This window comes from Vipera ursinii (genome assembly GCF_947247035.1).
Source record: "Vipera ursinii genome assembly, chromosome: 2".
Lineage (NCBI taxonomy): Eukaryota > Metazoa > Chordata > Lepidosauria > Squamata > Viperidae > Vipera > Vipera ursinii.
Window position 1 is genome coordinate 283,930,943 of NC_139513.1, and position 23,748 is coordinate 283,954,690.

General features: G+C 50.2%; 1 protein-coding gene across 2 annotated transcripts; it reads right to left on the reverse strand.

The window, feature by feature from the left end:
- Positions 1 to 15,316: 15,316 nt before the first annotated feature.
- Positions 15,317 to 19,138, reverse strand: LOC310636089 (sperm-associated antigen 8-like). 2 transcript variants are annotated; one of them, XM_083355608.1, is made up of 4 exons: positions 19,002 to 19,138; positions 15,898 to 16,015; positions 15,734 to 15,796; positions 15,317 to 15,494 (listed from the first exon to the last, which is right to left on the reverse strand). In XM_083355608.1, exons 2-4 carry the CDS (start codon positions 15,970 to 15,972, stop codon positions 15,339 to 15,341), a joined length of 294 nt encoding a protein of 97 aa, XP_083211734.1. In that variant the 5' UTR covers positions 15,973 to 16,015; positions 19,002 to 19,138; the 3' UTR covers positions 15,317 to 15,338. The 2 variants fall into 2 exon arrangements, with proteins under 2 accessions (XP_083211734.1, XP_083211733.1); XM_083355607.1 differs by lacking the exon at positions 19,002 to 19,138 and having other exon boundaries at positions 15,898 to 16,351.
- Positions 19,139 to 23,748: the final 4,610 nt, after the last annotated feature.

Consider the following 23,748-nt stretch of genomic DNA (forward strand, 5'->3'; position numbering starts at 1 on the left):
CGCAGCACTTGGGATACGACCTTCCAAACTGCCGACCTTCTGATTGACAAGCTCAGCATCCTAATCCACTGAGCCTCAAATGGAGCCCTGTAATTCCTCACTTCCTTTCAATCAGATCTGGAGCCTTCCATACACCCTTGTTGGCTTTGATCTCTCCACCGGCTCTATCCATGTTATGGTAGTGTAGGCCAGCTACAAGTTGCCTTCTTGTGTAGGGAAATTATTGCAGGCTGCAGAAGCGCAGCTGAAACAATTGTTTTTCAGTCTCCTGAAACAAGCCATGATAAACCACCTGTTCAGCACAAGGTGAATCAGCTAATTGTTGGCTATTAAGATGCAGCTGACATAACTAAGCCGGGGGACTATCATGGAGGTTCAGAGCCAATGGGAAAGAAGGATTTTTTTGTTATACACGAGCTCAATCCAATGAGTGTGATTTCCTTGTGAATAAAAGGGAGCTTTGGACATTGCTCTGGGCTCTCATCCCGAGGCAGGAAAGACTCTGTCTTTTTTTTCATGAGAGACCACCACAGGGATTGCATTAATATTTGTCAAATGTTTTGCTGAAGTCAAGGTACATTACGTCTGCTGCATTCCCATAATCAGCTAAATCAGACAGTGTCTCAAAAAATATCAAGTTGATTTGGGGTCACCCCCAAACTCATGTTTGTCTTGCTAAGCACTAAAATATTATGGGTCTGAGATGGCCCCCATGAGTTCCTTCCAGACTCCTGGACAACCTGAGTTGGAGACTTGATTTCACCCATGCTCTCTCTCTCCCTTCCTCCCTCCCTCCTACCCCACCCCCTATTTTGTCCCCTGGTCCCTGCTGGTGATTCTGCCCAGCTCCATCTGGAGTCTTGGGGGAAAATACCCAGGGAAGCAGCAATAAAAAACAACCCAATAAGAAAATAAGAACCAGACCTCCTTTTTCACTCAACAACACTCCCTCGTCCATACAATCCCCTGGACAGCAGCCCTACCCCACCAGCATCTGGGGGGCAACCCAGCTCTTGCCAGCTATTTGGAAAACCATGAGGATGGGGGCCTGTGGTTCCCCAGGGCAAGGGAGCTATTGCCAAGGGTGACTTCCCAGGTCAAACAAAATGGCACATGCCTGCTGCACCCAGTCTAGAAGAATGATAGACATCCTTGGGGAAGTGCAGATGACCTGACTCTCTGCCAGGTAGCAACAGCACCTAGATATATATACCCTTTCACAGTGCTTTACAACTCTCTCTAAGCAGTTTACAACCTCTTGTCTCCAGCAATCTGGGTCCTCATTTTACCGACCTGGGAAGGATGGAAGGCTGAGTCAGCTAGTGAGAATCGAACCCCCAAACTGCGAGCAGCCAGCACTCAGCAGAAGCAGCCTGCAGTACTCCATTCCAACCACTGCGCCACCACGGCGCATGATAGATAGAAAGGGCACCTTCAGTTGCACCCAGGAGGAAACTGGGGGCCACCGTGTAACAAGGCCAAACTGGGAGGGTGCCCATTACCATATCTGCTACCAAGTTCTTTTTTTTGTTGTTCAATAGTTCACTAATTTTTTTATAATCACAACTCCTTAATTTTTTATCAGCAAGATATTCTCTGGGTTTCAATATTTAGCTTACTAGCCATTGATAAAATGTGTTCCATGTTCTGATATATTCTGAATCTTCTTTCTCTTTCATTTTCAGTGTCAATCTGTCCATTTCTGCACAATCTAAAAATTTCTTAATTATCTCTTCCTCCCCTGGTAATTCTTCCTCTTTCCAATGTGGAGCAAATACAATTCTTGCTGCCGTTAATACGTGCAACATTAAATATACCCATTCCTTCTCACAATTTCCTACAATTATAGCTAACAAAAATAATTCTGGCTTAAAAATCTATCTGTTTTTTAGTCATTTTCTCTAACCATATATGTATTTAGTATTTAGTATTTATTATATTTGTATACCGCCCTTCTCCCGAAGGACTCAGGGCAGTGAACAGGGCACATATAAAAATACAGAATACAAAAATTAAAAAAGAATTAAATAGGAGCCCGAGCTAAAACAATAGATGGTAATAAAAAATCCACAATAAAAACCCCAACACAATGTATTCTTGACAAAAATCTTTTGGCTTTAGGCCATGACCACCAAAGATGATAGTATATGCCTCATTTTTGTCTACATTTCCAACAATAGCTAGACATACTTTTAAACATTTTCGCTAACCTTACAAGCGTTAAGGTACAGGTTTTCTTTGTAAATCACGGCCTTTGTTATTTTACAATTTCTTTCCCAAAGGCTTTGCCAGCTTTCTAACTATGTTATGCCCAAAGTTTTTTTGCCTATATTGCCAGAGTTTCTTTAACTTGTTCATCGTCCATCTTTAAACTTAACATATACCTGTACATTTTCTTAATCAGTTTTTCCTCTGATGTCAATAACATCTGGTCAAATTCTGTCTGTTCTTTATAAAATCTAGATGTTTTAACCTCTTTTTCATACCTCATTTGAATTTGCAGGTATGGCCACCATGATAAATCAGTGCCCTGTTCTACCATTTGTTGTCTGGGTTTTAGTTTCCCTTCAGTATTCACAATGTCTTTACAGGTCTCAATTTCCTTATAGTTAATTACGTTTGGGTGAACAAACGTTTCCATTGTTGAAAGCCATCCAGGTATCTTCACGTAAATTTTCACTTTTTCCCATTCTCAGAGAAGTGTGTTTCTTATGTAGTGATTTTGAAAGCATCTATGCATTTTATTCTTCCCATACCATAAAAAGAGGGACGCGGTGGCTCAGTGGGTTAGGATGCTGAGATTGTCGATCAGAAGGTCGGCAGTTTGGCGGGTCAAATCCTGAGTGCCGCATAACAGAGTGAGCACCTGTTACTCATCCCAGCTTCTGCCAACCTAGCAGTTCGAAAGCACGTAAAAATGCAAGTAGAAAAATAGGGACCACTGCGGTGGGAAGGTAACAGCGTTCCGTGCACCTTTGGCGTCTAGTCATGCCGGCCACATGACCACGGAGACGTCCTCGGACAAGCGCTGGCTCTTCGGCTTGGAAATGGAGATGAGCACCGGCCCCTACAGTTGGAAATGACTAGCACGCATGTGCGGGGGAACCTTTACCTTTACCTTTACCATAAAAAGGCATGCCAGTTGTAGGTCATGCCCCTCTAGGTATAGTAATCTTTTATGTCTAAGAGTTATCCATTATTTTAAGCAATACAGACGCTTGATAATATGAAGCCCAATCTGGCAGCCCAAATCCTCCATTTTCTTTTGCTTCTTGTAGCATTTTTAATCTTATTCAAGCTTTGTTTCCTTGCCAAATAAATTTCAAAATCAATGTATTTAATCCATCAAAAATAAATTTCCCCAGTTTCATAGGTATTGCTTGAAATAAAAAGGGTAGTTTTGGTAAAACATTCATCTTCACCGTTCCTATTCTCCCTAGTTGTAGATTTTTCCAAGTCTAATTTTATTTGTTTTAATAATTTTATGTAGTTGTCTTCTTTTACTGTTGCACGTCTTGCTATGAAATATATCCCCAAGTATTTGATTTTTTCTTAACTATCTGACAATTGATTTTTTTTGTGTTTATCTGTAAGGTTTTTAGTTATCACTTTGGTCTTTTCTGTATTTTAGTCCTGCCACTTCTCCGAATTCTTCTATCTTTTTCATAAGCTTGAGGCTTGTCTCAAGCAGATCTTCTAACACAAAGACCAAGTCACCTGTGAATGTTTGTAGCTTATATTTTTCATTTTTTATCTCCAATAATTTAATTTCTGAGTCTTGCCTAAGATTTCTATTCAATGCTTGCAATGTTAAAATAAATAATAATAGGAATAATGCACATCCTTGTCTTGTGCCTTTTTTAATATTAAAGTTTTCTGTAAAGTCCCCGTTTATGATTATTTTAGATATTTGTCTATGATAGATTGTTTTAAGTATGTTTATAAAGTTTTCTCCAAAATCCATTTCATTTAGTTTAATCATAAATTGCTAATTTAGGTTATCAAAAGCATTCTGTGGATCTAGGAATATTAGTGCCATCTTTCTTCCCTGGGTGCATTTCGTAGTATTCCAAAATATCTAAATTCATTCTAGTTATTTTTTTATTTGTGTCTTAGGTAAAAATCCACTTTGGTCTGTATGTATAAATTCAATCAGAAATTTCTTTAATCTTTCTGCTATTATTGAAGCAAAAATTTTATAGTCCACATTTACAAGAGATATTGGTCTATAAATCTTTATTTGCATCAAATCTGAATCTTCTTTAGGTGTTAAAGTAATGTTGGCTTCTAACCACGGTTTTGGTATTTTAGCCTCTAAGACAGACATGTCAAACACAAGGCCCGGGGGCCAGATCCGGCCCGCGAAGTAATTTCATGTGGCCCGCGAAGCCATCCTGGAAACAGTGAGGGAACGGCCCCCACTGCCTTGGCCCTGGCCCAGAGACCCTCCTCCTGCCAGAGACCCTCAGATCTGTCCCACTCCTGCCCAGGCCCCCATAGGCACCCTTGATGCGAACGATGTAGAGCTGGCCAGGCCCAGCCAGCAGGCCATATGCACTCTAGCCACGTCCACCCAGTAGGCCACGCCCACCCTGGCCATACCCACCCGGCCCCTGGAGGGCAACCGCAATGCTGATGCGGCCCTCAATGAAATTGAGTTTGACACCCCTGCTCTAAGAGGACTTCATTACACAGTTCTTTCATTATTGGCTTTAATGTATCTTGTAGACCAGGGTTCCCCAACCTTGGCCAGGCTGGCTGAGGAATTCTGGGAGTTGAAGTTCACAAGTCATAAAGTGGTCAAGGTTGGGGACCCCTCTTGTAGACGTTTATAAAACTCTGCAGGTAGCCCATCTGGATCCGGAGTCTTATCATTTTTTGCCTTATTATAGCCTCTATTACTTCCATCATTGATATTTTTTCATTTAGCATGTGTTGTATATTCTCTGGAATTTTTCGTAACTCAGCCTTTTTATATATTGCTTTATTTTTTCTTGAGAAGTTTCTTCTGTGTCATAAAGTGTCTCATAAAAATCTTTGATTATTTTTTTAATTATGTCATTTTGGAACGGTAACTCGCCTTTTCAGTCTTGCGGTTTATTAATCTTTTCCCCCCCTCTCTTTCTTTTTTCAATTTGTAGGCTCACCACCTACCCGGTTAGTTAGCGTTTTCAAAGAAATTATGTTTTGCCCTCTTACTGCTACCAAGTTCTGAACCAGTTGTAACCTCCAGGTAGTCTTCAAAGACAATCTCATGTCCAGCGTGTTGCAGTAGTCCAACCAGGAGGTGACCAAGGCACGAGCAGCCATAAGCGAGGGGCCCCAATCCAGGAATGGGTACCACCTGTCTATCAACCCCCCCTCCCCCAGACATGTCTGCCACTGCTCTCCAGGAGGACCCTCACACAAGGTCTGTCAGCTCTGTGTGGCCTGTTTGAGGTTTCTGCAGACCACCTCCCCCCCACCCCGTGGGCTTCCCCAAGGGTTAAAGGCCAGCCACGCACCAGCAGATCCTATCCACTGCAGCCCGACGACCAAAGGGAAGCACCAACTGAGCAAAGAGCCGACGATCCGGCGCTCTCTCTTCTCTCCTCCCCCACGCTCACCAACACTCCCTGCCCTGGTGGGGCTGCTGGGCTGGCCGACTCCCACTCCCCGCGGCCTTCCACCTCTTCCAGCCACGGACGCATCCCGTCCGAGGGCGCCTTCCAGGAGAGGGAGAGGGCGAGGAGAAGGTGGGAGGGGAGCTCTTGAGCGGTGCGGAGGACAGCTGGCTCAGGCGCGCGTCCTGCGGCTCCGGCCACTCCGACGAGGCGGGGCAGGGAGGGGTCCGGGCGCTCGTCGAGCGCGGCAAGACCGTGTCCTCGTCGCTTCCCAGGCAGGTGGAGGCGAGTAGGATCAGCTCTTCCTCCACCACGCGAGCCGTGGGCGACGTGCTGACGTGTGTGTGTGTGTGTGTGTGTGTGTGTGCTGACGTGCTGATGTGGCGGGGTGTCATCAAGTTTTTGACACCTTGCTAGGTGGTACTTGAATATTGCCATATCCAAAAAGTGGTACAACCGGTGAAAAGGTTGAAATGCCCTGTTCTAATGCAACCTCCTGCTCAAGCAAGAGAGCCTATATAGTATTTCAAGTTCACCCTGTTTGTTCCCTAAACTTCGAGCATTCGTGTATAGGCATCTGAGTCCTTTATGGATCTTGGGTATGTTTCTTATCTTTCCTACTTTCCTACTTTCCATACTTTCCATCCCTCTCTACTTCATTCTTCTTCTTCTTCTTCTTCTTCTTCTTCTTCTTCTTCTTCTTCTTCTTCTTCTTCTTCTTCTTCTTCTTCTTCTTCTTCTTCTTCTTCTTCTTCTTCTTCTCCTTCTCCTTCTTCTCCTTCTCCTCCTCCTCCTCCTCCTCCTCCTCCTCCTCCTCCTCCTCCTCCTCCTCCTCCTCCTCCTCCTCCTTCTCCACCGCCGCCTCCCAGGACTGAGACGACACCGTGGGTTCCACTTCCATGCTGGCTCGGCTGGATGCAAGCAGGAGAGGCGATCGGGCGGGCCGTGTGACCCGGGCAAAGGTGCGGGGAGGGCTCGGTGGAAGGGAGCCAGCCAGAGGCCAAAACTACTCACGTGCGCCTGGCCAAGGATCCCTGGGCAGCCGGACTCTCCCACGGGGGAGTCTAGGAAACCCCCTCCCTCCGGGTGCTCTACATCCAGCAGATCATGCAAAGCCAGAGGGAGCTCCGAGGTGCTGAACTCGGCCTGGGATTCTACATTAGGTCCAGGATCGCATTTCCTCTTGCTCTTTCTTCCACTAAATGAGGTTATCAGCAAGGGAGGACCAGGATGCTGGGATAATTGCCCCCACCCAGCCCATCACTCTTGCCTGCCTCTCTGAAAGCTTCTCTGCTCATCTGAGGCAGAAAGACCTGGTGTCCTGTATCTTCTGCCTGCCCAGAGGGTCCATAGTAACCTCCTTCGGCATGATCCCGTATAGGTTTTCTCTACTACCTGCCATCCTGCATTAATGCCTTCCATTCTTCTTTCTACACAAATGTTGGACTTTGCATTTATCCCTGTTGAAATTCATCTTCCTGACTTTTGCCCATTATTCCAGCTTTTAAAGATCCTTTGAAATGGTCATTCTGCCCTCTGAAGTATTTTACACCCCCCCCCCCGCCATTTCCTATCAAGTCCAAAACTGATTACAATGTTTTCTAACTCCCGCACTAACTTAATTATAAATAAATATGTCAAACAGCTCAAAGTCTATAATGGAGCCCTGCAATTCCTCACTTCCTTTCAATCAGATCTGGAGCCTTCCATACCCCTTGTTGGCTTTGATCCCTCCACCGGCTAAAACAATTTAAGGGTAGCGTAGTCCAGTCACAGGTTGCCTTCTTTTTCTTCTTCTTCACCGGGATTGCATGGATATTTGTCAAAGGTTTTGCTGAAGTCAAGGTACATAATGTCCACTGCATTCCCATAATCAACTAAATCAGTCAGTGTGTCAAAAAATATCAGGTTGATTTGGGGTCGTCCCCAAACCCTTGATGCTCCTGCTAAGCACTAAAATATGATGGGTCTGAGATGGCCCCCATGGGTTCCTTCCAGGCTCCTGGACAACCTGCCTTGGAGACTTCAACTCATTCTCTGTCTCCATCTCTCTCTTTCTCTCTTTCTCTGCCTCCCTCCCTCTATCTTGTCTCCTGATTCCTGCTGGTGATTCTGTCCAGCTCCATCTGGAGAAGACCAAGGGAAGCAGCAGCTCTGCTCTTTGCCTGGCTCAGCCACTCAGCCTGGGGCCCTGACAGAGCAGGGAACCTTGGGGGTGTCTCATGGGGTAGAGGAGAAGATTACCCCAGGCTGTCCATCACCTCGGTTCTTAACTTTTAATCTTTTTATTCTAGTTTCAATTCTTTTTGGACTTTTTAACATTTATTACACTGTAAGCCTCCCCGAGTTGCAGTATAAAATAAGCTCTCCACTTCTGGGGGTGTTTTTTTTACATGCTAAGGGGCAGCTTTTTGCCTGTGGACCTTTAAGCAAAAATGCCACCTTACTTCTTCTTGTTCCTCTAACGGCCCCGCTTAAAAAATTCTTGATTGCAAATCCAATTGTTATAACTGAACCCTTTGTGGCCAACCTCTTTGGCTTATTCAGGTAAGTGTCCAAATAGGTTCTAGCTAACTGCTGGTTCTCAAAATGACTCTATCAAGCAAAGCTTAAGATGGACCAGCTCTGGCTGAAGCTAATTCATGGCTCCTTTGCAAAAACCCTTTAATAATTTCCTAATAAATAATAAGGCCGATCCTCAGTGGAATAGCTGCAGTTTCCAAAAGTGTGTGTAAAGTGCAGAGCAGTAGTAGAGACAAGTAGAGCCTCTGTACCGCAGGGTTAGTTTTGATCCCCCCCCTCCAGATGGGGGGGGGGGGTCCTAACCAGCCATTCCTGCAAACCTGCAGACTGACACCCAGGGAGCTTCTGAAAGACCAGGGAGGCCGAGGCTGCTCAGGCAAACATTTTATTGGAGAACAGCATCTGATGGGTGATGTTGGAAGGGTCACCTCCCCATGGCCCCCCAAGGCAGAAATGGGGAAACCTTGCTCTCTTCATCCTCTCAATTGCTGCGGTGGAAGGTGTTTGTGCCAACTCTACAATGAAGCAGGAAAGAGGGAAATGTCAAAATTCATGGTGGCAATATTGTTCTCTCTCCCTGCCCCCCCCCCCGCTGAGCATCACACCCACTCCCACCCCATTCCCTCCTTCCACCCACTCAAGTGATAACGAAAAGGGGGGCCAAAGGAAATGGATGCTGCTGGTTCTCAGGGGTGGCCAGGGCCAGGTAGATCCCCAACCACACATTGAAGGCCAGGTCTGATTAGGGGAAGGACACTGACCCAAAGCAGGCTGGGCAAATTCTCCTCGGCCTTTGGGGGCCTCCCTTGAAGCAGTTCCATCCAGATGGCCAAGAAGGTGGCCTCTTTGGAGAGGAGCAGAAGAGCTGTAGGCCAGGAAGGCACCCAGGTGGCCTCTTTGCCCCAGACAAACATGGGGGCCCCCCCGTGCTGGGCTACTGCTCTCCAATTTGAGTATAGCAATTCATGCCAACTCTCCAAGTGTTGCCAGCTGTGGGCAACCCAGACTGTGGTGCCACCCAAACCACACTTCTCAGTGAGAGGGACCTGGGGAACCTCATCAAAAGCTTTGCTGTGTTTCTCTGTGGGGGAAGTGGCAGAACCGGAGTCTCCAGCCTCTCCCGCAGGAGCTGCTCAGCCCTGGATGCGGAAAGATCCCCGAGAGGGGGAAACCGTTGGGCTGTCCTTTCAAGAGCCACTTTGGGAGGGGAGGGAAGAGAGAGAGAAAAAGAGAGGTCCCCAGGGCCCTTCCAGTTAGGGGGCACAGCAGTTCAGCCCCTGTGTTTCCTTACCGGGTCGCGCCCCATTCCTCTGCCGCGGATTCCACTTTCTCACGCAGTAGCCAGGTTGTCTTCAGCTGGTCCTTTCCGTTCTTGTCCAGCAGACACTGACCCACAAAGACGGTGATGGATTCTGAGGGAGGAATCAGCCAGAGACTCACTGGCAGGTCAAAGTTGCGGTACCAGTTGTTGGGGGGGGGATATTTCCTATAAGGACCCCGCTCACATATGCTACCTTTAGATTGGGAATGTTTTATGGGCTTGAAAAACCATCGGCAGCTCCCGCTGATGGGGGGTGGGTGGGAGGGAGGACATTCAGAGAAATAATCTGCAAGGTGTAGATCTAAGGAAGGGGGGGATCCACTAGATTCCCTCCCCCCGTTCTATTTTCTTCTACACCAAATAGTGAGTGGTTCTACCAGCGAAATTCCAGTTGACGGTGAAGGCGAAGAGGGACGGGTCCCCCAGATGCTCGACTGCCACAATCGGGGATGGCTGGATGCGATTGGTGGAGGCCGAGACTGCCGTTCTGTAGACACCGCTGAACACCCCGTCTTTAACGACGGTGTTGATCTCCATGGTGGAGTTGAGTTCATTCCTCCAGTTGCCAGTCAGGACGCACTAAAGGAGCGGGGAGGAAAACGGGTCACGGCGCTAGCCAAGCCCAGCTGTCCAACAGGTAAAGACTCTGGCTCCATTTTCTCCAGGCGATCTGAAAACACCCGCTCCTCCCAGGTGCCCGTCCCCCGGGGATGCCCACGCCGGGTGGGGCTGGCAAAGGCTTCCATCCCCAAGTCCGTCGGTCGAGGCCACTGCCAGACCGCCTCCGGGAGGACCCCCCGCGGGTGGATCGCTCTGCCATCAGCGCAGCGAGCGAGAGCACCAGCCCCGGCGGCAGGCTGCCAAAGTCCCGGCCGAGCACGGAGGAGGACACCCTCGGCCGTCCGTCCGTCGAGGACCCAGGGCCTCTGGCGCTCAGCGCGACGGCACCGGGTGCGATCAACCCCGAGGAAGCGGCATCCTCTGTGCAGCCCGCCGACTCCCACAGCTGCTCCTGCCGCCCATCCGAGCAGAGGATGGTGGCGGGGGTGGTTTCCACGGGGGAAGCTGGGACCCTTCGCCCGCCATCCCGCTTCTTACCTTGGCGGCTGGCTTCGAGTTTTGGGCTTCGGCAAATGTTCCGGGACAGCCGAGCAGGAAAGCGAAGAGCACCGGAGCTGCCAGGCCAATCGCCATGGTGATCTGCAGGAATCGAAAGGTGCCAGCCCCAGGAGGGATGCCCCTTATAAAGTCCCGCTCGCACCGGCTCTTCCACCCCCCTTCCACTTGAGCTGCCACCTCCCTCCACACACACACACACCCGCGTCTGGGAGGGGCAGGATCCCCGCCCGAGGGGCGGACGCTTCTGAGAAATCGCCAGCCCTGCTGTTAACGCTGAGCAGCGCTTCGGCAGCAAAGGGGGGCACTTCTTCTCGGGCACCCCACCGCCGCTGACCCAACAACATTCTTACTCGGGCATTCTTACTCGGCTGGCTCTCCACCAGCGCTCCAGCCTCGCCCCTTCCTCCCGGCCGTTTCACGAAGGGACATTTTTTCTAAGGCTATTTGGCTGCGTGGGACATTTAAACGCGCAGCCGGCAGGCCAACCCACACGCCAAGGGATGGGGAGCCTGGGAGGCAGGAAGACGGGGACGTTGCTTTGATGTGCACGCAAGGAGAGGAGAGGGGGGAAAAGCAGTGTCGGGTTGAGGGGGGGGGATCAGGGTCAGGCCCTTTCTCTTCACAGCCTTTCAGGAAGCTGCCCGCCCCATAATGACATGTTTAATAACAATCCGATAAGGCTGCATGGCTGCACCCACACACCCTCTTCGTCCAGGTGCCTTTGGAGAGAGAGAGAGAAAGAGAGAAGGGGGAGAAAGCATGGTGTGTGCGCGCGAGAGAGAGAGAGAGGGAGAGGGAGGGAGGGAGAGAGCGAGCGAGCGAGGGAGGGAGCTCCCCTTTTTTTGTAAGTTTGATTGCTCCCTTTGTGAGTCTCCCGGTTCTCTAAAGCTTTGCTGGCCAGCTCCTCGCCTTCCTCCTCTTCCTCTTCCCTCCTGGCGCTCTCTCTCTCTCTCTCTCTCTCTCTCTCTCTCTCTCTCTCTCACACACACACACACACACACACACACACGCCCTGCTTTCTCCCCCTTCTCCCCTTTCCTTCCAGCGAAACGTGGATGGAGTGGGAAGAGATTAAAAAAAAAAGAGACGGCGGGGGGGGGGGGAGAGAGAAGGGGGAGAATGGGGAAGCTCCCTTGTCTCCTTTCAGTTTCGGGACGAGTTCGCCCTCCGACCCCTGTTGGCCCAACCTGTCGCGGGACCAGGTTCAAATTTCTCCCTTCTTCACCAGGAGGCAAAATACTCGCTTTCCCATCTACCCCACTGTCGAAGTTTTTGGGGTGCGAAGGCCTTAGAGTCCTCGCTTGCGGTTCCGTGCCGGTGTGGGTGGGTGTAAATCACCTGCGGGGCTGTTGAGAGAGCCGTTTGGGAGGGGGAGGGCTTAGGGCAGGGGGTCTTCAAACTCTGCGCTTTTATGACTCATGGACTTCAACTCCCAGAATTCCTCAGCCAGCGTGGGTTAGGGTCTAACCCAGGGGTCTTCAAACTTGGCCCTTTTATGACTCATAGACTTCAACTCCCAGAATTCCTCAGCCAGCGTGGGTTAGGGTCTAACCCAGGGGTCTTCAAACTTGGCCCTTTTATGACTTGTGGACTTCAACTCCCAGAATTCCTCAGCCAGCGTGGGTTAGGGTCTAACCCAGGGGTCTTCAAACTTGGCCCTTTTATGACTCATAGACTTCAACTCCCAGAATTCCTCAGCCAGCGTGGGTTAGGGTCTAACCCAGGGGTCTTCAAACTTGGCCCTTTTATGACTCATGGACTTCAACTCCCAGAATTCCTCAGCCAGCGTGGGTTAGGGTCTAACCCAGGGGTCTTCAAACTTGGCCCTTTTATGACTCATAGACTTCAACTCCCAGAATTCCTCAGCCAGCGTGGGTTAGGGTCTAACCCAGGGGTCTTCAAACTTGGCCCTTTTATGACTTGTGGACTTCAACTCCCAGAATTCCTCAGCCAGCGTGGGTTAGGGTCTAACCCAGGGGTCTTCAAACTTGGCCCTTTTATGACTTGTGGACTTCAACTCCCAGAATTCCTCAGCCAGCGTGGGTTAGGGTCTAACCCAGGGGTCTTCAAACTTGGCCCTTTTATGACTTGTGGACTTCAACTCCCAGAATTCCTCAGCCAGCGTGGGTTAGGGTCTAACCCAGGGGTCTTCAAACTTGGCCCTTTTATGACTTGTGGACTTCAACTCCCAGAATTCCTCAGCCAGCGTGGGTTAGGGTCTAACCCAGGGGTCTTCAAACTTGGCCCTTTTATGACTTGTGGACTTCAACTCCCAGAATTCCTCAGCCAGCGTGGGTTAGGGTCTAACCCAGGGGTCTTCAAACTTGGCCCTTTTATGACTTGTGGACTTCAACTCCCAGAATTCCTCAGCCAGCGTGGGTTAGGGTCTAACCCAGGGGTCTTCAAACTTGGCCCTTTTATGACTTGTGGACTTCAACTCCCAGAATTCCTCAGCCAGCGTGGGTTAGGGTCTAACCCAGGGGTCTTCAAACTTGGCCCTTTTATGACTTGTGGACTTCAACTCCCAGAATTCCTCAGCCAGCGTGGGTTAGGGTCTAACCCAGGGGTCTTCAAACTTGGCCCTTTTATGACTTGTGGACTTCAACTCCTGCTGGCTGAGGAATTCTGGGAGTTGAAGTCCACAAGTCATAAAAGGGCCAAGTTTGAAGACCCCTGGTCTAACCCTTCACTCAAAAGTAGCCGATCTTTTTTTTGCCCGCTGTCTTGCCTCCTTCCGATTGCGGATTCTCCCTTTAAAGACCTGCCGTTTGAAGGAATTGGGAATTGTTTCAGCGTTGCTGTTTCTCCTTAATATCTGGAAGGAAATATTGGCCTTGCAGGATTTTGCGGCCCTGCAGCGAAGCCTGATCGGTTCGTTATTAACCTTGCCGTTTTGGCGCGGGGTGGGGGGGGTGGGGGTGGGGGCTGGCAATTTCTCCGAAAAAAACCCAGAGCGAGTGAAGGACAGAATGCAAAGCGCTCCGCTGAAGAAAGCTCGCCAGGGACACGGGAGGTGAGAAAGCGGAGGTATTCCCTCCCCATTAGCTGTGTCGGCTGAGAGTCTCATCATCCCCTCTTCCTAACGTCGGAATCCGCAGCAGCCTCGCTTTTTAAAGGCGTTTTCCTTTCCTTTGACGGGTCTTCTCTCGCTTGCTCAAAACGTCCCGGGAATCGGCTCCTTCCTATTTCTCACCCTCAGCTCCATTTTTTTCTTTTGAAACGGGTCTCCCCCCCCCCCCGGAGCCAGAAAGGTTGGGGATCGCTGCGCAAGTGGGCTTCTCTAAACACCCAGAGGCTAACCATAGGAGGACAAATCGTGCACTACAAAGGTTGTTTGGAAGTGGGAGAAACTTTGAAGGTAGTTTACCAGATTCCCTGCACGTATTGCTCCTGTGACTATGTAGGACAGGTGGGGAGGAAGCTAACCACCAGACTGCAAGAACACCAGCCAGTGGTTAGATGGAGACCTGAACTCATTGGTAGCCTCACATTGCAATGAACAAGGACATGCATTCAGTTTCACAGCTACTAAGATTGTTGGCCAAGCAGGAACAAAAATAACCAGACAAATTATTGAAGTTTGGGAAATGGGCCTCTTGTCAGTGAATAGGAGTGCTGATTTGCCACTGGCCTACCAGCGAGGAGTCACAAGGAAACCGTGACTTAATAACAAGCCACCAAGACCCTAATTAATAACTAAAAGCTACACACAACCAGCAACCATATAAATACAATGCGTAGAACAGTCCAGGGCACATATTCTGGAGAGAGAGTTCTCTGAGCATGGGCTCCAGCATGAGCCTGAAAACTTGGAAGAATCAACTTTTGGTCCCAATGACCGACTCAGATTGGACCATGCAACATTATCCTGGGATACCTATATCTGTCTTCATTCAGGATATAATGTGCTGCTTCCTATCTGTCAAGAACCATGGTGGCGCAGTGGTTAGAATGCAGTATTGCGGGCTCTCTGCTGACTGCCAGCAGTTCAATTCTGCTGGCAGTTTGATCCTGACCGGCTCAAGGTTGATTCAGTCTTCCATCCTTCCGAGGTCAGAAAAAATTAAGGTAAAATTGTTGCCACGCTACTGCCTCTTTGGGCAGTATGGAGTCCAATGGTGAGGCTGAGATAGCCCCCCCCCAATGCTCTTTGTGTAGGGCCAGTGTATCCTTACCTCCCCTCCCTTGGAGCCTGTTACTGGTGCTTCTCCCCACCCGGCCTTCTTTCTAGCCTCCCCCCCCCCCCGCCCCTGCTTCCTTGTGCACTCTTTCCCCTTTGGTAGATGCTCCAGTGGGATGCAATCCAGCCCAGCTGTGCCCCATTTCTGGGAGGCTGAGGGACTGAGACCTTGCTTCTCCTTGAGGGCCTCCTGAAGGCAAGAGGGGCCCCATCAGGAACAGTTAAAGCTTCACTAGTTTAGGCGAATCAACTTTATTGTGGTATTCTGTAATTGCTGTGGACCCCGAGACTCCCAAGTAGGCCACTGGGCCCCTTTGGCAGGGGATTGTGGGGGGCACTCACTCTCCTGCCCCTGTTCCTTCCAGCCTTGAAGATCCACATCTCTGCCGCCACCAAGGAGATCCTGGATGAGTTTGGCTGCTTTCTGCTGGAGCTCTGGGGGGACATAGAGATGAAAGTGCGTATGGGAAGGAAGGGGCTGGGCCCTGCATTTGGGGCAGGGGGGAGAGGAAGGAGTGCAAAGTGGAGGTGCGCCTCTCACTCTCACTGCTCTTGGGGGGGATGCATTTCAAGAAAGGGGGCAAGAGCCCTTCTAGTGTCTGCTTTCTGGCAGGGCAAAGGGAAGATGAGGACCCATTGGCTGCTGGGAGAAGAGAAGACGGCTTGGTGTTTTCCAACTGGCCCAGATGGCGGCAAGGTAATGTTCAGAGCTTGGGGTAGTTTTCTGGGCTCGGATGCTGGAGGTGCCCTGTGGAGAGGGGTAAAGAAGCTGAAGAGCAGTCAATGGGCAGAGCTGCCCTCCAGACGTGCGTCACTCACCCTCCTGGGTGGGTTCAAGCTCCTGGCCAGAACATACCTTCCATGCTAGAACAACAGGTGCCCGGGCTGCCTGCCATGTCCTTTGCAGCCTCTCAAAGACAAGCCTCATGGGAGGAGGCAGGAAAGGCATGGCAGCACCAGGTTGGTGTGGGACAGGATGGCACTCACCGGCACCTGCTGGGCAAGTTCGAGCCAGAATGTCTGCGGTTGTTCCAGCCGGTAGTCATGGGGCTGCAAGAGGAGAGGAAGTCACAGGGAGCAGCTGGGGTGTGTCCAGGAGGGGTGGGTGGGTGGGGAGTCTGGCTGCTCTTCTGGCCTGCAAGGCCCCCTACCTGGGTGGGGGGCAGGGGCACAGAACGGAAGCCCTCCTGCTTGTAGTCCCGGTGGGTGATGGAGAGGGACTCCATGGGCGCAGGCGGAGGGTACCTTTCGCTTGCTAGGAGGCTCGTCCTGCAAATCAACAGGGACAACAGCAGATGAGCCAGGAGCTGCACTGGCAGAAGGGGGGGGGGGCTGGGCACAGAGGGCTTTTGCCTCCCCACCCCCACCCTGGGGCAGAAACCACCTGGGGGAGTGACAGTGCTTCCTGTGGGACTGAACCTAGGAAAATATATATTTTTTTTCTCAGCGGTGGAGAGAGGGAGGGAGGGAGGCTGGAGTGGGGACAGTGCAGCCCCCAGCCCCATGGAAACCTCACCCTGGAGAGATTTTATACATTCAATTTCTAGGCAGAGAGCAGAAGGACGAGGCTTCGTTTTTCAGCTGGTCCCAAGTGTTTTATGAATAAAAGAGAGCACCCTGCATGGTTATTTCAATGGTTTCCCAAAACAAAATGGGTTTTGGCACTGCCGGAGCGTTTCTTGGGAGTATTTCTGTGCGCTAATCTCAAAGACTGCCACTCAGGCTGGGTAAAAGGTTGGGAGCAACACCGCAAATATTTATTGGGCTGTATGTCCAAGTGCTAACTTGACTGCCTCCTTTGTCGTCCAATCGCCACAGCCAAGGGGCGGGATTTCCCCTCAGGCACAGGGAAAGGTTGTGTAAAGGGCTGGCACGGCCCTTGCTGGTTCGTGCCATGGTGTCCACCCTGCCTGCCGGTTGGGGGAGAAGGGCAACAAGAAAAGACCAGGGAGCAGCAGTAGCAGCACCACTGAAGGGAGCTTCTGCTAGGCCCAAGGTCCCCCCCTCTGTGACTGGGGGAAAAGAGGGCCTTGCGCGCGGATCAGTTGTTTTCAGCAGGGAAAGCCACAGCGGCTCCAGTACTTCTTGTGAAAATGGTGGGGGGGAGTGAATTCCTTTGCACGGCTCCACCTTCCAACCTGCTCTCCTCAGATGCCTTCCCGCAGCTGCAGCAAGCCACGGGGAGTGTTCTTGCACGTGTGCCAGCTACAGTGGACTTCTGCAGCCATCGGCCTGCTGAGGTTGTCTCAACTCGAGGAAACCCTAATCGAATGGGAGGGGAGACGGTGTGTTTTGTGGGAACAGCCCGTCCCTTTTTTAAAAAAAAAAATTAAATTTTTTTTTAAAATTCCACTTATATCCCGCCCTTCTCCGAAGACTCAGGGTGGCTTACAAGCTTAGCAGTAGCCTTCATTCTATGTATATGCCTGCTTATTAGGGCTTTCACACACACACCCCAAGCGGCATTATTACAAAGTCAGCTTAATTGCCCCCAACAATCTGGGTCCTCATTTTACCTACCTCGGAAGGATGGAAGGCTGAGTCAACCTTGAGCCTGGTGGGACTCGAACCTGCACTAATTGCAGGCAGCTGGTGTTACTTAAGGAGGCATTAGCCCACTGCTCCACCAAGGCTGTTCTATGGAAATGGACCATCCTCCTGATGCTGCTTGCCTTGGAGATGGTTCTCTGCACCCTGGTCCTCCTGTGGTGCTGCTGCTGCTCTGCCCCGCTGACTTTCGCGCTCCCGTGTCCCACATCCCACCCTAGCCCTTTCTCCCTGGTTCCCCTTCATCCCCCTTTCATCTTCCAAAGTGAGGCCACGCGTCCCACCCGTCTTTGGGCAAGACAGGAGGCAGTGGCCTTCCGTGGTGGCGGCTGCTGCTCAGCTGCCAGGCAAAAGGCCTTCGGAGGACCTTGGCTCTTCCCTTGTCCAAGGGAAGAAATGCCCGTGTAGTCCCACTCTCTAGCTTCAGTCCTTGCACCAACCACCTCAGGCTGGCACTCGACCGCTCACGCCTAGGCTTCCCCTTTGGGAGGAGCTGTTAAGCAGGCTCAAAGGTGCCAGCTATTATCACCCCAGAAAACCTTTTTAGGCAGCTGAAGATGAAGAACGATTGCAAGAACTGGGTATATCTAGCTTAATGAAAAGAAGGACTAGGGTGGACAGGATAGCAGCCTTACAAATATCTAAGGGACTGTCAGAAAGACGACGAGGTCCACCTGTTCTCCAAGGCACCTGGAGGCAGGACAAGAAGCAAGGGATGGAAACTAATCAAAGAGAGAAGCAACCTAGAACTAAGGAGAAATTTCCTAATAGAACAATTAACCAGTGGAACAGCTTGCCTTCAGAAGTTGTGGGGGCTCCATCGCTGGAGGTTTTTAAGAAGAGAATGGACAGTCATTTGTCTGAAATGGTACAGGGTCTCCTGCTTGAGCAGGAGGTTGGACTGGAAGACCTCCAAGGTCCCTTCCAACTCTGTTGTTCTGAAGCAAGGTGGCCTTGGCTCAAGATCTCCACCTAGGCTTGGGAAAGTCCCTGAAGATACAGTGGAGGAGGACTCCCAGGCTGGTACGGTATTTAAACTCTCACCCAGCAATCTGACCCAGGAGGACAGTGCTCAGAATGGCTAAGGTGGAGGTCTTCTTGTCTTCTCCAGCTCTGTGGCCTTGGGTACCCCCAGGCTCCTCTACTTCTGGGTCAGGGTTTGATCTGCAATAGGGCAAGTGGCTCTAGAAAAGGGCCGAGCAAGTTCACAGTCCAGACCAGTTGGAGGAAAGAGGCCACCCTTTGACCTTGACAGGCGCACAACAAGACCTGGCTGCTAAGTGTATGGGGGGACGGGAGGGGCGGAGAAGGTCCTGTTCCTTACCTGTGTTTCTGGTACCTGTGGGACAACCCTGACCTGTATGACTGAAAGCCTCACAGACTTGCGGAGGGGGCTGTTTAGGGGGAAAGGCCAAGAAGTGGGCAGGGCCGCAGTTGCACACCTGGGCTGCCCAAAGGGAACAGCCAAACTCACCGATTGCTGCCTCGAGATGGGCTGGGTGTGTGTGTCTGCCTGGCTTTCTAATGTGAGTGGAAAACAAGGTGCCTCAAGTGTGGGGAGAAGGAATTCCACCTAACTAATCCTCCGGAGTAGCATTGCAACCAACCCTGAGCTGGACCCCCTTCCAATCCCTGCGCAGGTGTTGTTGGCTAAGCCCATCCTGGGCTCCACTCCTGGCCTCTGCCCGTCTACTGTCCTGCTGCCCACCTCGCACAGGGAGCCCCGTCTTCACGGGAGGAGGGTAGGAGTCCTTCATGGTGGTGGTCGCGGGCATGCCGGCGCCGAAGTCAAGCGTGAGGAGTCCAGGATGCCCGTGCCGGTGGAAGAACCCCTCGGTGCCATACTTGGGTCTTGGCACGAGGTCCAGATCGTTGGTGGCTCTCTGGGGAAAGCAAAAAGGAAAACAAAGGATGCTCCTTCCTCTTGGGGCTACGGGTGGGGGAGGGCACTTGCTCTGCCCCAACCTCTGGGAAGGGCACAGCTGGCTCCTGCCCTCTCGCTCTGCAGGTCAGGAGCAGAAGGGTCCTGCTCCAGCCCCTGGAGAGGCTGCGCTTGTGTGTGTGTGTGTGTGTTTGTGTGCAGCTCTTCCTCGGGCTCCGGCGCCATCTCCCCCGGGCTCCCGCGGGGCTGCTCCGCGCTGGTCGGGCCGGCCTCTCCGCCGCTCGGCACCTGCGCTCTGGCCAGGGAAGAGACGGGACACCGCTGGGAAGGGGCCGCGGCTGCTCCGGCGCACCAGCGCCCTGCCCAGAGCGCCGCGGGCCCCCCTCCCCGAGCCGCGGGCAGGACGGGGCAGGGGAGGGTCGCGCTCCGGCTCACCTGTCCGGCTCCATGGCGGCTCCTGCGCTTGCTTGGTCTCCACGAGACGCGAAGCCCACCGCGGGCGGTCCTCCTGGGAGGCGGGCGAGCGGCCGGCGCGACCGTTGGTTGGCCGAGGGCGAGGAGGAGGAGGAGGAGGGGCAGGGGGCGGGGCCTCGGGACTCTCCCTCCTTGCCGGGCCCTCCACCCCGCCCGGCGCAGGTGAGCGAGGCAGGGCAGGGCGAGGCGAGTCGGAGCAACCGGCTCAGGACGCGACTCCCTGCCCCGCGTGGATGAAGCGAAGCAGCCGGCAGCGCTGCCCGGAGACCCGGCGGGCCCGGAGAGTCCCCGAAGGAGGCGAGGTCCAGGGCACCCGGCTGCCTCCGGTCCCGGGAGGGATTGCCCCGCCCGGCTGCAGTTGAGCCTTGCCCCTCCCAGAAGCGGAGGCCCAGCGGGTGGCTTCTTACGTGCTTCCCGCGTCTCTGGCTTCGCTTGTGCTGACTTTTGCTGCTTGCCTGGAGGTTTTGGGGGCTCTGGTGGGCGGGGGTCGTCGCTTCTTTGTCTTCGGTAAAATAACACGGTCAAAAAAAGGGAAGATGGCAGTTGCGACAGTGCGATTTAAAGTCTACCCAGTTTTTAACATGTCGTTCCGTGGAGAGAGTTTGGACTGTCCTGTAACCTCACGTTTCTCTGCGTGCGTGTGTGCACACACACGCACTCATGCATCAAGGAGGGAAGAGTAAAGTAAAAGAGAAAGAAGGGCTGAAAGGGGTGGGTGGGCTGTTACCTGCAGCCCTGAGGCCCAAGCAGCGTCCTTACTGCTTACTGCCTTTTCCTCCTCCTGAAGAGATTCTGGCTCCTGTCATTGGTGCCGGGGCTAACCTAGCCAGCACCCTCTTTGGCCCAACGTTGGCCCTTCACTGGCTTCGCTAAATGGCCTGCATGTTTGTTTTTTTGAGGGGGGGATCATCAAGTTTTTGACACCTTGCTAGGTGGTACTTGAATATTGCCATATCCAAAAAGTGGTACAACCGGTGAAAAGGTTGAAATGCCCTGTTCTAATGCAACCTCCTGCTCAAGCAAGAGAGCCTATATAGTATTTCAAGTTCACCCTGTTTGTTCCCTAAACTTTGAGCATTCGTGTATAGGCATCTGAGTCCTTTATGGATCTTGGGTATGTTTCTTATCTTTCCTATTTTGTATCTGAGTTTTCCATCCTTTCCATCCCTCTCTACTTCACTGTATTTCCTCTTCTTCTTCTTCTTCTTCTTCTTCTTCTTCTTCTTCTTCTTCTTCTTCTTCTTCTTCTTATTATTATTATTATTATTATTATTATTATTATTAATAATAATAATAATAATAATAATAATAATAATAATAATAATAAATTAATTAATAATAATAATGTTGGAAGGGACCTTGGAGGTCATCTAGTCCAACCCCCTGCTCAGGCAGGAAACCCTATACCATTTCAGACAAGTGGCTGGCCAATCTCTTCTTAAAAACTTCCAGTGTTGGAGCATTCACCGCTTCTGGAGGCAGGTTGTTCCACTGGTTAGTTGTTCTAACTGCCAGGAAGTTTCTCCTTAGTTCTCTTTACTACTACTACTACTTCTCCTTCTCCTTCTCCCCCTCCTCCTCCTCCTCCTCCTCCTCCTCCTCCTTCTTCTCTCTTTATTCCCTGCTTCCTTATATGATTGGTTATCTAGTGGTTTTTGCTTGGAATCAGATTCTAAAGGTCTTGAAGATTGCCCCCTCTCCCCCCCAATTTTAGTTTAAAGCCCTTCTAATAAGATGAACCAGTCATTTTCCAAATATATTATTTCCAGTTCTTGTGAGGTTCACTCCGTTGCTTCCCAGTAGCCCTTCATCTAGGTTTTGCAGACCATGGTCTAGGACAGCGTTTCCCAACCTTAGGAACTTGAAGATGCGTGGACTTCAACTCCCAGAAGCTGGCTGGAGAATTCCGGGAGTTGAAGTCCACGCATCTTCAAGTTCCTAAGGTTGGGAAATGCTGGTCTAGGAAATCGAAGTTCTCTTGAGGACACCAATTTTTAAGCCAGTGGTTCATTTCTAAAAGCCTTTGCTCCCTCATTGGATGTTGGCCTTTTGTTGGAAATATAGATGAAAACACCACAAGCTCCCAATTCTTCAACTGTCTTTCTTAGCTGCTGGTGATATCTTGTTATTGTTTTTAGATTCATTGTTGTACCATTAGTCCCCAAGTATAGGAGAAGAAAGGGGTAGTTATCTGTGGGGTTGATTATTTTAGTAAGTTTCTCCATTATATCTTTGATTTTTATTCCAGGGAGACAACATATTCTGGATCCAAAGCCATTGTGCATTAATTAATCTCTTGATAAGACCTCTATGGTCTAGATAAGCAGATTTCCTTAACATTAACAGCTCTCTCCAGATAGTTTGAACTCGCGGAAACACCCTTTATCATATATAAATACCTTTATTGCATGTAGATTAAGATGACGTTTGTACAGCATTTCCAAGATATTTCCAAGGTATCTCCAAGGTCAGAAGATGGTAATATTCCCAGCGCCTGTGTAAGTCTGCTGTTGTCACATGTTAGCTGAATAATGAAGGATGGGATTCTCTCCAGAGACAAAGGAGGAGGAAGTCCATCCCAGAAAGGGGAGGGAAGAGGAAATACATCATAGGGTAGGAGGGTCTGACTGCCCACATTGTAATTTCTCCAAAACAGCCACATGGTGGCAGCACACTCCCCATCTGGTATTACATAATACCACCATATAAAGACGTATAACGGTAGTTATACAAATGCAAATACACGTTTGTGGTTTGCTGTTGTCATAAAACACCTAAGAAATATAAGTAATAAACCTGAGAAATATAAAAAATAAACATGCATACATATAAAATGTAAACCTGAGAGATATATAAAAATCAACATGAGATATATGAGGCATAAAACCTGAAAGATATAAAAAAACATGAGATATATAAGACATGAACCCTGAGAGATACAAGAAATAACATGCATACATATTGCAATAATAAAAACTGCCATTTCAGGCTGAGGTTTTGCTTGTTGTGTTCAAGACCTGAAAGATATAAAAGAACATGCATATATATTGCAATAATAACAATTGCCTTTTCAGGCCTCAATAGTCTAGATCACGTTGAAGGCTCTTTTCTTCTTGAGGTCAGGATTCAAACAAGGAAAACAACGAGTTCAGTCTTCAAGGCAAAGCAGCACAAGTTCTGCGATGGTCTGATGAAAGATTTTGGTGCCCTTCGATTCTTGAGGTCGTTGGTCCTTAAACAGAACAAGGTCTCTAACTTGAAGATAGGAGTTAAGATGAGACCTTTGTGACTGGAGCGTGACTCTGATTCTCCCCGCCGTGTTGCTCCCCGCCATAATTTGAAGCAGGGTTGGATACAGGTGGTTGCTGTGGATTGCCTAGAAGTGGAGCAGGATGCATAGCTGTATTGTGTTTGTCGCTACCACATTCTGTGCACTTGATGAAGGCTTTACAATTTTTAGCAAAATGGTCATATGAAGCACAGCACCTGTAGCATATTCCAAGTTTTGAGGAACCTCTTTCCGCTCTTGTATAGTCATTGCTCTAAGCTGATGACATTTTCTAAGAGGGTGAGGCAGTTTGTGAATAGGACACTGACGATTGGGATCTTCATCCCCACCACCTGAATCGCTCCATTTAGGAGGAGATGGTACAGGATGTGAGTTGCCACCACCTGAATCACTCCATTGAGGAGAAGATGATACAGGAGGTGAAATGTCCGTCTTTCTTGTAGACACAGCTCCACGTGAGTCTTTGTGTTGAGCTGCTGTGTTAACATACCTTGGTGATGGTAATGGAGCAGGCACACTGGATTCAGGGTAGTTGAAGCTGGGGTCATTGTTCGTCCAGGCATGGTGACTTATGAACCTGCAAAAAATATAAGAATGGGGGGAAGGAAAAGAGTAGATCGAGTTCCTCTCTGATGTTGAAGTTGAGATCAGCAATAGCAGCTTTGAAGGTTGCTTTCCAGGATCTGTAGGTCTCTGGATGGTCATTAAACTTTGAGAGGCTAGAGTTGAGAAGCTCTTGTCGAATCATGTACCTGGCATGGTCATAACGGTCTAACCCCTCACTCCTTGATGCCAAATAAACTTGTTGGG

Bases quoted from the DNA above. Each gene is read 5' to 3' on its own strand.
- LOC310636089 (XM_083355607.1), bottom strand. From the start codon at position 16,251: ATGGGGCTGGGGGCTGCACTGTCCCCACTCCAGCCTCCCTCCCTCCCT. The intron at 15,797-15,897 runs GTAGGGGGCCTT...CTCCTCTTGCAG, and splicing joins TGCCCCTGCCCCCCACCCAG to CCCCATGACTACCGGCTGGA. The intron at 15,495-15,733 runs GTGAGTGCCATC...CCCTCTCCACAG, and splicing joins AACTTGCCCAGCAGGTGCCG to GGCACCTCCAGCATCCGAGC.